Genomic DNA, 15,555 nt, shown 5'->3' with positions numbered 1-15,555 from the left:
AACTTTGGCCTGGTCATTATGCGGTTACATAAAGATAAAACACCACAAAATGCAGTTTTTAAATTAAGGTCTTTATTATTAAGGGAAAAAGAAATCCAAACCGACAGGGCCCTGTGTGAAGAAGTGATTGCCCCCTAAACCTAATAACTGGTTGGGTCACCCTTAGCAGCAACAACTGCAATCAAGCGCTTGCGATTACTGACAATGAGTGTTTGTTTTGCAACGCACTGGAGGAATTTTGGCCACTCACCTTGAACTGCCTTTTTAAGGTCATGCCACAGTATCTCAAAACGGATTAAAGGTCAGGACTTTAACTAGGCCACGCCAAAGTCTAAATTTTGTTTTTCTTAAGCCTTTCAGAGGTGGATTTGCTGGTGATTTTTGGATCATTCTCCTGTTGCATAACCCAAGTGCGCTTCAGCTTGAGGTCACAAACAGTTGGCCGGACATTATCCTTCAGGATTTTTTGATAGCAGAATTCATGGTTCCGTTTACCGCAGCAAATCAGCCCTGGGCCATCACACTACTACCACCATATTTTACTGTTGATATGATGTTCCATTTTCTAAAATGCTGTGGTACTTTTACACCAGATGTAATGGGATATACACCTTGCAAAAAAGTTCAGCTTTTGTCTCATCAGTCCACATAGTATTCTTCCAAATGTCTTGGGAATCATCAAATGTTTTCTGGCAAAACTGAGACAAGACTTTGTTTTTATTGCTCAGCAGTGACTTTCGTCTTGGAACTTTTTTGCAGTCTCTTTCTTATGCTGGAGTCATGAACACTGACCTTTGCTGAGGCAATTGAGGCCTGTAATTCTTTCCATGTTGTTGTAGTGTCTTTTGTGACCTTTTGGATGAGTAATCGCTGTGCTCTTGGTAATTTTGGTCAGCTTGGGAGGTTCACCACTGTTCCATGTCTTTGCCATTTGTGAATAATGGCTCTGTGATTTGCTGGAGTCCCAAAGCTCTAGAAATGGCTTTATAACCTTTTCCAGACTGATCTCATTCACTGTTTCGCATTTGATCCAGAATTTCTTTGGATCGTGACATGATGTCTAGCTTTTGAGGATCCTTTGGTCTACTTCACTTTGTCAGGCAGATTCTATTTAAGTGATTTCTTGATTGAGAACAGATGTGCCAGTAATCAGGCATGCATGTGGCTAAGGAATTTTAACTTTCCCAACAATGTGATACACTTTCACAGTTTTTCACACAGAGCATGTAGGTTTGGATTTCTTTTTCCCTTACTAATAAAGATCTTCATTTTTAAACTGCATTTTGTGATTACTTGTGTTATCTTTGTCTAATATTTAAATCTGATTGGAAACATTTTAGCCATGCAAAAGAACAGGAGATCAGGAAAGGGGCAAACACTTTCACACAACTGTAGATAGCTTACTATAACTTTATTAACCTAATAAATTAAAAAAAAAAAAAAAAAAAATGGGATCCTCCCACTTTTGATAGCCATCAAAGGTAAAGCAGACAGCTAATATTTTCCTAACACTCATGACAGCACCCAACGAGAGGGGATCTGTCCCACAAGGACAGGGAGCCTTTGACATAAAAAGGGCGGCTCCTTTCTCCGCATCAGTGGTTTCCTGTCCTTGTAGGGCAGAGCCTTTTACCAGGATGGTGGCAGCAACTGCACGCTGCAGAAGATAATTTCACCCAGGCCTGGGCCAGTCAGCAGTGGCAGGGCACTGCTACGGCCGGTGCCCTGGAAGCGCCGTGGAGGGGCCCAATTGGGTTCCGGACGCGAGCGGCGGCTGACTGCAGTCCCAGCACCACCTGGAGTCCAGCGTCCCAGCACGTGGTAAACCACAGCCGGAAACTGGAAATCTCTGTAGTGACGTGCCCGGACATCGGAAGTCACGCATGATGCCGGGGCGCCCCTCTGCACCCGGAAGTGAAATGGGTGTGGTACTGGAAGTGCAGGGGACGCCGGCCGGTGGACCCCTGTGTATAGCACATATTTAAACGGGAATTGCCAGATCGAGCAGGGGCAATAAGCATGGAAGCGCAGGAGCCCACAATGAAGTCTGCATCAGCACCATGGAGGTTCTTCAAGGGTGTAAGCACAGCGTCTCGGAGAAATCCAGCAGTACGCAGAAGTCCAAAGACTCCAAGCGGAGCAGCTCCTTAAACAAAAAGTTCCAGACCTAATGGAGAGCTTTTGGACAGCATCCAGACTCCTGTTCCGATACCATTGAATGGGGGAGAGTTGTGAGCGAGCTTTATTAATGCAGGCCTCTCTCTTTCTCCCCCTCTTCCTCTGTTTTTGTATGGCCTTAGTATAGCGGTCTCCTAGAAAACACAGGGAAGACAGCATAGGGAGTGTGCTTTATGTGGGCAAAGTCTAGACAATACATTGTCTAAAGGCCCTGTCACACTAAACGATGTCCCAACGATCCGACATGATGGGATCGCTGGGACATCGTTAGGCTGATCGCTGGTGAGCTGTCATGTAAACAGCCCCAGCGATCAGGAGCAGTGACGCTGGTTTCTAATGTAAACGTCGGGTATCCAGGAGCCGCGCGACTCCTGGATACCCGATGTTTATCTTGGAAACCGGCGTATACGCTGGATTCCAAGGTAAACATAGGGTATATAGGAGCCGCGCGACTCCCGGATACCCGACGTTTACCTTGGAAACCAGCGTGTATGCTGGTTTCCAAGGTAAACAGCGGGTATCCAGGAGCCGCAGCTCCTGGATACCCGATGTTTACATTAGCAACCAGCGTCGCTGATCACTGGTCTCGCCACACGCAGTGATGCGTGCTGGCCAGCGATAAAAAAACGGCCGAGACCGCTCGAGCACGATCAGCGATAACCGGCAGGGGGGCCGGTCGCTGATCCCCGTCACACAGCGATCTCGCTGGCGAGATCGCTGATGTCACAAAATCAGCGATCTCACTAGTGAGATCGCTTAGTGTGACGGGGTCTTAAGAGGTTGTGTCAGTCATGCATCAATGACACAATAGCTAATGAAACCCCGGAGTTCTCCAACTCCCTGAGGACCCTTATCAGAACCGATGTGCATTCCCTTAGTTCCTGGTCCCGTATGGGGGGCCATTGAGGAGGGATAGGGTCAAAACGTCGCCTTCACTACTTGAATCCTCAGAGGAGGGAATGCTACAGGACACGGTGAGTTCTTCCTTGGAGAGTGAATCGGGTTCAGGGTACTGCTTTCCACTGGAAGAGGTGGATAGGCTAGTAAAAGCTGTAGGGTCCACGATGGGGTTGGTGGACCAGAAGCCTAAAAAAATATTTTCATTACATTATGTTCGGTACTTTAGAAAGGAATAAAACACAGAACCTTTCTCTTAAATTAACAGCTCCAAAGCCTGATTACCAAGGAGTGGGAAAAACCGTACAAAAGATGACCCCTGCCATCCTCCTTTAAGAGGAAATATCCTTTGGAGGAAGAGGCTTCCTCTTTCTGGAGCAAAGCACCAAGATTAGACATCGCCATATCAAAGGCCTCAAAGGATTCTTCTCTTTGAGGACTCGGGCTTATTGAAAGAGCCGCTGGATAGAAAGGTAGACACCTTAAATCCACGTGGGAGTCATCATCAGGAACGTTAAGGCCGGCCATTGCGGCATCTTGCACGGCCAGGACCCTTATGATGTGGCTAAGCACATTGGAGGACCAGCTGGAGGAAGATCCGTATGTGGAGGCTGTTAAAACTGCACTGCCAATGATTAAAGGAGCAGCAGCTTTTTTGGCAGCTGCATTTGCCGATTCAGCTAGGCTGGCTGCAAGATCGGCAGCATTGTCCAACGCGGGCCGCAGAACAGTCTGGTAAAGACCTGCCCTGGGGATGCTCAGGCCAGAGGGAAATTATGTTCTCTTCCCTGTGAGGGACAGTATTTGTTTGGGCCAGCCCTAGACGACTTGTTAGAGAAAGCAGCCGATAAAAAGAAAGGATTCCCTAAACCACCCTGCTCTTCCTTTAATCGGTCCTTTTGGAGGAGAAATTATAACAAGAAAAGGGGATTCATGGAGCAGAGGAAGAAGCAGGATAGTCGGAGGATCCAAAGGGTTCCTGTTTGGCGCTTCCTCCCGAAAAGATTGGAATTCCTCCAAACAACTCAATCTCCCAGGTGGGGGGGCGGGTGGTCTCCTGCTTCCTTCCAGCCTGAGAAAGAATATCATCAAGCCCCTGGATTCTCAATCCAGCTAGGGGCAGGGCTGAAGCTAGATTTCAGAATGTATCCCCTGGACAAGTTCATCGTCACGGCTCCATCCACGAGCATCCAGCGCAGAGCAGAGAGCCCTAGAAATGGAGGTTCTAGGCCTCCTGGAGAAGAAGGTCCTTCAGTATGTACCAGCAGAAGAGCAGGGGAAATGCTTCTATTCTCCTCTGGTTCTTGTACGAGCCATCCGGCTTTTTTTTATATTTTCAACTTGAGAGGCCTGACCAGGTACTTAAAGATCCCAAAATTCAAGATGGAATCAGGAAGGTTGGCCATTCAGTTACTTTTCCCTGGCTGCTATATGGCCGTCCTGGACCTGAAGTACGCGTATTATCACGTGCCAATTCATTCACACTTCATAAAATTCTTCAGGGTGATGGTGCCGGTGAACGGCACAGTCAAACATCTTCAATACAAGGCGCTTCCCTTCGGGTTGGCAGTGGCCCCTTGGGTGTTTACAAAGTTAGTAGCGGAAGTCACTGCTTACTTGAGAGAAAGGGACAGGCTAGTGATTCCGTACCTGGACAATTTTTTAATAGTCGGTCAGTCCTTTACTCACTGCCAACATCAAGTAGAGGCCATCGCAGCCATCTTAAGAGAATTAGGATGGTGTTTAAACCTAGAAAAATCAAGGTTTCTACCGCAGATGACACAGATCTTTCTGGGCCTCGTGCTAGACTCCCGCAAGCAGGAATGTCGTCTCTCGGAGAAGAAAAATTGTTCGCTCTCATCTTCAGGACAATACAAAATCCAGTCTTGACTCTCAGAAGCACAATGCTTCTCCTGGGATCCCTGACCTCATGTATTCCGGTGGTAAAATGGGCCCAGATCCATTCATGGGACATGCAGCAGTTCATCCTGGAGAGTCAGCATCACTTGCAGGGGCAATTAGGCTATACACTAATTCTGCCACAAGTCGTGTATTCTCTCCGTTGGTGGTTGAGGATAAAAACAATTCAGGAAGGAGTACTTTGGTTTCCTCACATCTCCAGAGTAGTCACCACAGATGCCAGCCCCAGGAGATGGGGGGCCTCATCTGGGGAGTCACCTGGTTCAGGGTACATGGTCACGGTTAGAAGAGGGAGCCTCTTTGAATATGTTGGAGCTGCTAGCAGTACAGAATGCGCTAGAGATTCTTACCGTTCCTGCAGGGCCATCACATAAAGGTACTGTCGGACAATCAGGTCACTGTAGCATATCTGAACCATCAAGGCGGTATACAATCCCAAACCCTACTGCAGATAGCCAAATTTTCCAGTTGGCAGAGGCAAACATTCTATCACTATCAGCCCTCCATATCAAAGGGAAGGACAATGTGACAGCAGATTTTTTAAGTTGCAGGCCGCTTCTGCAGGGGGAATGGTCCCTCAAGCTGACAATCTTCAAACAGTTGGTACAGATGTGGGGGGGGAACCAGAGATCAACCTGTTAGCCACCTGACAAAACACCAAGGTGAAAAAATTCTGCTCCCTGAACCCGAGAGAGCCCCTACGTAGTAGACGCCTTTCGGATCAGGTGGAACTTTGCCCTAGCATATACCTTTCCCCCAATGTGCTTGATACCAGTGGTCCTCAGGAAGATAAGGAAAGACGGGGCAAGAGTGATTCTCATAGCCCTCTTCTGGCCAAAGAGGGTTTGGTTTTTATGGCTTGGGAGTATGTCAATTACAGATCTCTGGGTCCCTCCGGAGATCCCAGACCTTCTAGCTCAAGGGCCGGTACTTCATCCTCCGGTGTCTGGGCTGCACTTGACAGCCTGGAACTTGAGAGGTCGGAGCTAGAAGGTAAGGGATTCTCAGATAGTCTAATTTCCACCTTACTGGCCTGTAGGAAACCAGTCACGACGAGGATTTACGGTAGAACGTGGAAGAGATTTCTGTCTTCTCCATGACGTTCTCCAGAAGGGAAGGTGCCCCTGAAGGAGATTCTAGAATTCCTTCAGAGAGGGTGAGATCAGGGCCTAGCATTAAGTACATTAAAAGTTCAAGTGTCAGCACTGGGGGCGCTCTATAACTACAACTTAGCGGGTAACCATTGGGTAGTTAGATTCATCAAGGCTTGCACTAGGGCCAGACCAACCCCGATAACCAGAGTCCCTCCATGGAACTTGAAGCTAGTACTGAATGCTCTGACTAAACCCCCGATCGAACCACTAGGGGAGGCGTCCTTAAAATTGGTAACGTTCAAAACCAAACTCCTGGTGGTCCTTACGTGAGCACGTAGGATTGGAGACAAACAAGCCCTCAGCAGATCCTCCCTTTACAGTCATAATGGATGATAGGATAGTCTTAAAACCTGACCCAGCCTATTTACCCAAAATAGTGTCAAAGTTTCATAGGTCCCAGGACATATCCCTACCCTCCTTCTGCCCTGACCCGAAAAATGATAGGGAAAAGGAATTTCATACACTAGATGTCAAGAGGTGCCTTCATTACTTACAGGCAACAGAATCTGGTAGGAAGGATAGGGATTCATCTCCTTCCAGGGTTCTAGAAAGGGGATGGGAGCCTCGAAAGGTACCCTATCCAGGTGGATAAGGGAGGCGATCAAGTTGGCCTATGTGTATGCGGGAAGACCGATCACGGGTGATTTGACGGTCCACTCTACAAGAGCGATGGCAGCCTCCTGGGCAGAGGTGTCTATCGAACAAATCTGTAAGGCGGCTACATGGTCATCACCTTCCACCTTCTATAGTCACTATAGACAAGATCTGTCTGCCTCTTCTGAATTGACATTTGGGCGAAGGGTTCTACAGGCTGTGGTAATTCTCTCATTGGATGCTGTCATGGGTGCTAGGAAAACACAGGTATTACTTACCAGTAATGTGTTTTTACGAAGCCCATGACAGCACCCGTATATTCCCTCCCGTTGCTAATCTTTTCACCCCTTTGGTTGGTGGGTCATTGTAGATAGTTTCACTTGAGTTAATACCGGCTGATGATTAAGTTGAAATAATTAGTAGAATGTATGTGTGTGTGTGTATGTATATATATATATATATATATATATATGCACTAACCGGAGATGCTCTTAGCTCTGTAAACCACTGATGCGGAGAGGAGCTGCCCTTTTCATCTTAAAGGTTCCCTGTCCTTGTGGGGCGGATCCCCTCTCTCATTGGTCCCTGGTTATTGGGTCCATTGCAGACTAAAAATATCAAACAGCGGCTGCCTCAGAAGTGGTGCACATAAGACACCTGGCGACTGTGAGGAGCGGTGATGTCAGTAACATCACAGTTGCCGGATCTCACTGAGCACAGCATGATTCAGGGAATGTCGCGAGAAGCGCTGGACTACGCCGGAGCTGCGTGGGAACCTTTTTTTAAAATCAGTGAATGAAGGACAGTGCCTTGCATTTCTTTTGTTTATTCAGTTTTTTTTTTGTAAATACCAGGTTAATAATAGGGATGTCTGATAGACCCCTATCCTTTACCAACATCAGGACTTGCTGCCAGCTGTCTTTTTTGACAATTCACAGCTGACATCAACCCCAATACCATTACCCCAATTTCCACCACACCAAGAAGTGCAAAAGCGAAGTGCCAGAATTGGTGCATCTCACATGATGCCTGCTGGCTGGAATTTTTAGGCTGGGAAGGGGGCTAGTATCCATGGACTTTCCCCACCTTATAATATCAGTTCTCAGCTGTCGGCTTTACCTTTGCTGGTTATCAAAAAAATGGGGGGCCCCAGTTTTTTTTTTCATTTGTTATTTCATTTACAGTAAGCTACACCTGCACAGTATAATTATATATCTCATTGGTATCTATCTTTGTATATCTTTAACACCTAAACAGCTGTCAGTTCTATTCTGGTATGTGGCACATCAATGTCACACTATGTCATGCATGTGCAGTACGTATGGTCATCCGTGCTGTCAAAAAAAAAAAAAAGCAATGTCTACATGTAGGACACACGGTCCTTGTGGAAAAATGGACATGTGCACAGCCACATAGATTATAATGGCTGTATGTATGAAGAATGACACCACACATACCGGAAACACAGACGGGTGAAGGAGGCCTAAGACTGTTGAGGGTGTGCGGAAACAAGTCAGGTTACATGCTCAAGTGTCTCTATATCATGTGTAGATTGCCTCTTCAAAGAGGAAGATGACTAAAACTCTATAGCGGCACCTGCTGGAAGCATCGATCCTACAACTCACTATCGTCCCTTTACCGAGCCTTGCAATATGACTTAGGATAAAAGTCAAACCACAATCTCAATTTGCAGACATTGTGTTTCAGGGTATTGCCTCTCATCAGTGCAAAGTTCGAGAACTGATTTGCCTAGGTGAGAGGCTCTGGTCTGGGGTCTAAAGGGCAACATTAGTGTGACATACCGGCTCTGGCATGCCAAGGTAAGAAGGCTTATTTGCTGTGCAGTGCTCCTCTGGGAAATACAGCTCTGGCAAAATTTTCGGTTGGTCTGATTTTTCTCTTTATAGGTATAATTTGAGTAAAATGTAAAATTGCTTTTTTATTTTATAAACTACTGACAACATGTCTTCGAATTTTCAAGCACTAAATTTTGTATTTATTTTCAGAACATGAGAAACGGTCAAAATAAAAAAAATGCAGTGCTTGCAGACCTCAAATAATGCTATGAAAACAAGTTCATAATCATATAGAAACAACAATACTAATGTTTTAACTCGGGAAGAGTTCAGAAATCAATATTTTGTGGAATAACCATGATTGTTAATCACAGCTTTCATGCGTCTTGGCTGCTTTCCACCAGTCTGTCACACTGCTTTTGGGTGACCTTATGCCGTTCCTGGTACAAAAATGTAAGCAGTTCTTCTTTGTTTGATGGCTTGTGACTATCCATCTTCCTCTTGATTACATTCCAGAGGTTTTCAATGGGGTTCAGGTCTGGAGATTGGGCTGGCCATGACAGGGATTGGATGTGGTGCTCCTTCATCCACACATTGACCTAGCTGTGTGGCATGGTGCATTGTCCAGCTGGAAAAACCAGTCCTCAGAGTTGGGGAACATTGCCTGAGCAGAAGGAATCACCTGTTTTTCCAGGATAACCTTGTATGCGGCTTGATTCATACGTCCTTTGCAAAGATTAACTTGCCCAATTCCAGCCTTGCTGAAGCATCATCAGATCATTCTTCCACTAAATTTCACAGTGGGTGCAAGACACTGTGGCTTGTACGCCTCTCCAGGTCTCTGTCTAACCATTAGACGACCAGGTGTTGGGCAAAGCTGAAATTAGACTCATCAGAGATGATTACCTTACTCCAGTCCTCTATGGTCCAATCCTTATGGTCTTTGGCAAACCAGCCTGGCTCCCCTTTGCTTCTCATTGATGAAAGGCTTTTTTCTAGCTTTCCAAGACATGAGCCCTGCCTGTAGGGGCCTGTTACGAACTGTTCTTGCCATGCACTTCACCCCAGCTGCCATTTGCCATTCCTTTTGTAGGTCACTTGATGTCATCCTGCGGTTGCTGAGTGACATTCGAATAAGATGACGGTCATCCCAGTCAGTGAAGAGTCGTTTTTGCCCTGTGCCGGTCTGTATCTTTGTTGTCCCCAATCTCTGCTGCTTGACCTTGTTAGAAATTTTAAGGATTGATGCAACATGATGCTCACTGTATCTCTCTGCTAGTAAAGCCAGCATTGAGCCCTTCTTTTCCTCACTCAAGACTTTTGTTTTCAACTCCTTTGACTTGGTTAAAAGTTCTTTTTTCATTCCTATTACTTTTGGGATATTACTAGCACTTGTTTTGCCATCCAGCTTGTCCTATTGCAAGAGGATTGTGAACACCACAGAAGAGTTTTCTATACTTTCCTTCATTAAATAAGATTTGGTTCAGGTGATCACTTAATCAGAATCACATTAAGTAGAATGAGGTGTACTCTGGTTGGAATTCACCGGACACTGGAATGGAATGGCTGTCAGACATGTAGAGAAGATGATCTTTATAAAACTGTGGTCTCTTAAATTTTTGCCACAGCTGTATATGCAAATTTCCTCTTCAGAGAAGAGGGCTAGAACTCTATAGCGCCACATGTTGGATTTAGCGATCCTACAAAGTTGCTATCAACCCTTTAACGAGTTTTGCAATATGACTTGGGATAAAAGAAAAAATCTCACTTTGCAGACAGTGTTCCAGGGTATTCCCCCCTCATCAGTGCAAGGTATCAACATGAGATACTTCCAATCTACATCCATGACGAAGTGGTTCTTAGGGTCACAGAGACCAAATTCCTTGGTGTTATCTCTCATGATCTTAAATGGGGGAAAAACGTGGATGCTGTTATAAGAAAAGCACAACAGAGGATGTTCTTCCTGCGTCAGCTGAAAAGATATGGTTTGTCTAAGAATCTGCTGATCTTATTCTTTAATGCTGTCATCAGATCTGTGATTTGTTCCTCTCTGATAGTCTGGTATGGGGGAGCCACTGCGCATGACAAACTCCGCTTACAAAGGACTTTCAGAACAGCAGAGAGAATTATAGGCTCCCCCCTGCCTAAAATCCAGGATCTTTATGATAAGAGTATTCGATCCCACGCATTGAAAATTTCATCCGATCCCTCTCACCCGGGACACTCCTCATTCCAACTACTCCCTTCAGGACGTCGCTTCAGAGTCCCCAAATGCAGCACCAGCCGCCATATGAACAGCTTCTATCCACTCTCTGTTCAACAATTAAATCGTCATGTGTAGACTATATACTGTATCTGTCTTGTTAGATGTTACTTGTTGTATCTGTTGTTATATATTATGTTGCCTCTTTGCCACAAAGAATTCCTTGTATATATGTAATATGTACTTGGCGATAATAAATTTGATTGATTGATTGATTGATTGAGGTAAGAGAAAGGATTCCAAGCCCACATTCATGTTTCCACCACGTTCTTCACACCCGACACCTTCATTTACAGAGACCAATTTCTATCTCCTCGTTCTCACATCCGGTCACCGACCCTTGGAGAACATCAGCACCCTTTTAGGCACCGCTTATCCACTAGCAATGGCTGCTCCTTAATAGAATCTAGCTCCACCAAAAAACAAAAGCCCCTGATCATCAGCTTGCATAAACCAGAAGTAAAACTTGGAAATATTTTTTGGGAGAGGTACATCACGATAACTCTGCACTGCTCCATCTCTGGCCCCAAATCATCATCATCTGCTTTTTTTTTTTTAATCTTTTGACTTTTGAGCAAAAAAGTTGCATGATCCACTGTAACCATAATTAATTATATAAAAACAGCACAATCGATGAATCGGGGCCCATGTATTCACTACATGGCCGATGAGAGATTTACTGCCTCACTTTAATGGGTTTACTACACTCAAACTAAAAATACATCACACAAACCCGAATTAAACATTGTTGCTTTTCCTATACCAGGATCTGTATTAACAAAAAAAAAAAAATTCAATCTCGCAAATTTTACATTTTCCTGGGATTTTTTTCTTTCTCAGACTCTTACATTCCATTTTTTTTTTTTTTTTTTTCGGGAAACAACTAAATACCCCAACCCTATCTTTTGTACTGAAATACCTAATGAGTGTGTGCAAAGGAGACTGTGAAGGGAGGGGGAGCAGGTCAGCTGTGACACCTAATACGATTGGTGGATCCCCATCGGATGTTACCAGTCAGTATAATCCTGTCTCTGATGATAATGAGACTCTTGAAAGAATATGAAGTATTTCTCAAGCTTGGATTGGATCGCACTGCTCGGACTGGCCATTGGCTCTCCTGACCTGAGCGTGAAAGCCACTCGCACCATACGTATACTCCTTACCTGTCCATACGATGAGGTCAGTGCAGACTCTGCATGGTGTGGTGCTACTACTGTAGTCCATAACAATCAGCTGTCTGCCCCTGCAGCTACATGTCCCCTGTCACAGCATACAGTCTCACAGACAACTGCAGCTGCATCCCCCTCCCTCCCCACCATCTTTTTACTGCATCACCCCAGCTCTGTCCCAGTGATCAGGACATTACCCCTAGTCCATAAGATAACTGAGGCCAGTAAGGAGGGAATTCTTCCAGATTTACTCTTCTGTATGGTGGGCGGGTGAGAGACCAACATGCAGCCGCTCAGCTGTCATTACTAGGGGTATGACGCGGGACAGCGGCAGCAGGTCACATGACCGTTAGAGAATCTTTATTTCCAATGACGTAACACACAGGGCTCCGCTCAACAGTCCTCATCCCCACAGTCTCAGAAGAAGAGGCCCCTCATCCTCCGGCCGATTCCCTGCCGGTCGTACAGGATGTTGAATTTATTGACGAACTGGTTCATGGTGTTGCAGGTCTTGGTGATGGTGCCCAGGTAAGACATCAAGCCCACGTCGTTACATTGCTGCCAGGAGGAAATAACACCGGGTGAGAACACACCGCAAAGAAGAAAAAAAAAAAAAAGACTTGGGTGCGTCACAATTTTTTAAGACCTCTGATGTCTGTCAATGGCTGGAAACACTCACAGTCTGAACCAGGACTTCGGTCACCTACATAGGATCGCTGCGTGTCCCATTAGTGTGAATGGTAGCTGAGCTGCAGTACCTGCTAATGGCCACTATACGGTGCATGGTGCTGATAACAGCGGGCAGAAGTGGGTGTCACCTGCCTCCGGATCCAATATCCATCGCCTATCCTAAAGGATACTTCATCAGAACCTTAGCCCTGGACAACCTCTTTGGATACATCTTACAGCTGAAGTGTCGTTACAATAGAATCCAGTGCTGATGAACTCCTAACTGGTACACTGCACCAAACGATCAGGACCGGAGAAGAGGATCATGGCGCTGATGGATCTGGATACAACTGTAACAGAACCTCAGCTGTGAGAGGCGAGTGTATATGTACTGTATGTGGGTCTGTACACGTTTTCTGGCTGGATCAGGGCAGGATGGAAAGTGTTAGGCGTTGTAGTTCCATACCACATGACCTCAGCAGTTCACCAGCAGGGGGCGCACGAGCGTTGCTGCCGTACTTACATCATAGAAATCTGTCTTGAACTTGTCGGTGCTGAGGACGGGGAGGCAGTGGCAGAGCGCGGAGGCTTCCCGCAGGATCTCATGGTTAAAGGGGACCTCCCCTACAGAATAAGACGAGCGCAGAGATCAGGGGTGGATATGTCAGGATGGGGAGGACGAGCGGCGCCGGGTCGGCGTATCTACCTGCCTCCGCCGCTTTCACATACTCCAGGATGAGCCGCACTCTGCTGTGCAGCATCTTGATGGCGCTGTGCTGGGCGATGAGATGTTCGGCCACTGCAACGACAGATTCAGAAGGGATGTAGCAGAGCCAGGTTTGTCTTAATGACTATATGGCAAACCCAGCTCTGCAACCGCCGGTTATGTACCTGTGGAGTTTTCTCCACTGCCGGTAGCCGTCATACGTGCGACATGATCCACGCCGATTCTTTCCGCTTCTTCGGTGGCGAGTGTGTACGGGAGCTCCGCCAACAACATGGTGGCCTGGGGAGGACAGAAGTACCAGGTGAACGGCGGCCAAACAGCGACATCACGAGGGCCGGCCCGATCGGCGTCTGCTCACCTCTCCATTCACGATGTCAATCACCGACTCGTACACGCTGACCGGGAGCTGCGGAGGACACGAGAGCATCAGCGGACAGGACAGGACCGCGGAGAGGGGGAGGGGAAGCCATACTCACATCTGTATGCTTCGTCATAGGGTTCAGCTTCAGGAAGAGCGGAGACTCGATGATCTCACACACCTGGAGGAAGAATCATAAGGGAGGGGCTTAGAGGCTGCGAATATTAATGAGGGAGATGAGCGAGCAGCTGATCAAGAGATCGACAGCACCACATCACTCCTAACTGCGCCGGCTCCTCTTCAGGACATGCACTCACAATTCTGAGGATAAACCTCAGTCGTCGGCCCCTGCTGCTTCACGGTCTGCACAAGGCAAATGCTACATTATGGGAGACGCGATTCTATCAAGCAGTGCACAAACATCAGGAGGAAAAAAAAAGCTCCGCGCTGTAAGTGACTGAAGAATTGTAAATGCAGCTCAGAATTACAGTAGCAGTGTGAATGCAGCTCTGGATGTGACCGAATTTTAAGATATTATGTAATAGCAGGATTGTGCTTACAGCTCTGGATGTGGCTGGAATATAAAAGGTGATAATAATAATAATCTTTATTTATATAGCGCCAACATATTCCGCAGCGCTTTACAGTTTAACAGTTTCAAAACACAAGTCATAAGTAACAACGTTTACAATACAATTGAAGCAAAATAAGACGAAATGAGACGACCCTGCTACAATGAGGTGGGGGAGATACAGAGTACAGGTGTGTATTTACAATTGTATATTTACAATAAAGGTCCAGCCATCTTGAGGGAGTGAAGGATGGATGGAGATAGCGAATGGGCTACACAAGCACACTTACACATAGAATGACTGATTAGTGAACGTGATAGGCCGCTCTGAACAGATGTGTTTTGAGGGAGCGCCTAAAACTATGCAAATTGTGGATAGTCCTGATTTCTTGGGGTAGAGCATTCCAGAGGATAGGAGCAGCACGGGAGAAGTCTTGGAGTCGGAGGTACGGATTAGTGCAGAGGTTAGTCGAAAGTTGTTTGCAGAGCGCAGCGATCGGCTAGGCCGATAGACAGAAATGAGGGAAGAAATGTAAGGGGGTGCCGCACTTTGGAGAGCTTTGTGGGTGAGAACAAGTACTTTGAATTGGATCCTATAATGAATGGGCAGCCAGTGTAAGGACTGGCGAAGAGCGGACGCGTCCGAGTACCGATTAGCCAGATGGACGATCCTGGCCGCTGCATTAAGTATGGACTGGAGGGGGGATAGTCGAGTGACGGGGAGGCCAATTAATAGAGCGTTGCAGTAATCCAGGCTGTAGTGGATCAATGCGACAGTGAGGGTTGTTGTTGTTTCCATGGTGAGAAAAGGGCGGATTCTAGAGATGTACTTTAGGTGTAAGCGGCAGGAGCGGGCAAGAGATTGTATATGAGATGTGAAGGAGAGATTGGTGTCAAACATAACACCCAGACAGTGCGCCTGCTGCTGGGGTGTTATTAGGGTGCCACCCACGGAGAGGGAAATTTCAGATTTAGGGAGGTTAGTAGACGGCGGGAGCAGAAGAAATTCAGTTTTAGAGAGGTTGAGTTTCAGATAGAGAGTGGACATGATATTGGAGACTGCGGACAGACAGTCACTAGCGTTCTGTAGTACAGCGGGGGTGAGGTCGGGGGAAGATATGTATAGTTGTGTGTCATCAGCATAAAGATGGTACTGAAAGCCAAATCTGCTGATGGTCTGTCCAATTGGGGCCGTGTAGAGAGAGAAAAGAAGGGGGCCAAGGACTGAGCCCTGAGGTACCCCAACAGCGAGAGGAAGA

At 46.5% G+C, this 15,555-nt stretch overlaps 1 protein-coding gene across 1 annotated transcript in view; it reads right to left on the bottom strand.

Moving 5' to 3' along the window:
* Positions 1-12,316: 12,316 nt before the first annotated feature.
* Positions 12,317-15,555, bottom strand: part of COPS6 (COP9 signalosome subunit 6) — a 29,748-nt gene continuing 26,509 nt past the window's right edge. Inside the window, exons 5-10 of the mRNA XM_073551649.1 lie at positions 13,844-13,906; positions 13,726-13,773; positions 13,532-13,646; positions 13,347-13,439; positions 13,164-13,264; positions 12,317-12,529 (exon numbers count right to left, since the gene is read on the bottom strand). Coding sequence (XP_073407750.1) covers positions 12,389-12,529; positions 13,164-13,264; positions 13,347-13,439; positions 13,532-13,646; positions 13,726-13,773; positions 13,844-13,906 — 561 coding nt within the window. The 3' untranslated portion in view covers positions 12,317-12,388. The remainder of the gene's footprint in view (positions 12,530-13,163; positions 13,265-13,346; positions 13,440-13,531; positions 13,647-13,725; positions 13,774-13,843; positions 13,907-15,555) is intronic.

The sequence above is a fragment of the Dendrobates tinctorius genome, unplaced genomic scaffold, assembly GCF_039654945.1.
Source record: "Dendrobates tinctorius isolate UK_male_01 unplaced genomic scaffold, ASM3965494v1 ptg000178l, whole genome shotgun sequence".
In the NCBI taxonomy this organism is placed as follows: Eukaryota; Metazoa; Chordata; class Amphibia; order Anura; family Dendrobatidae; genus Dendrobates; species Dendrobates tinctorius.
The sequence above is the reverse complement of the archived record's forward strand: the minus strand, read 5'-3'. Positions and strand labels throughout refer to the sequence as shown.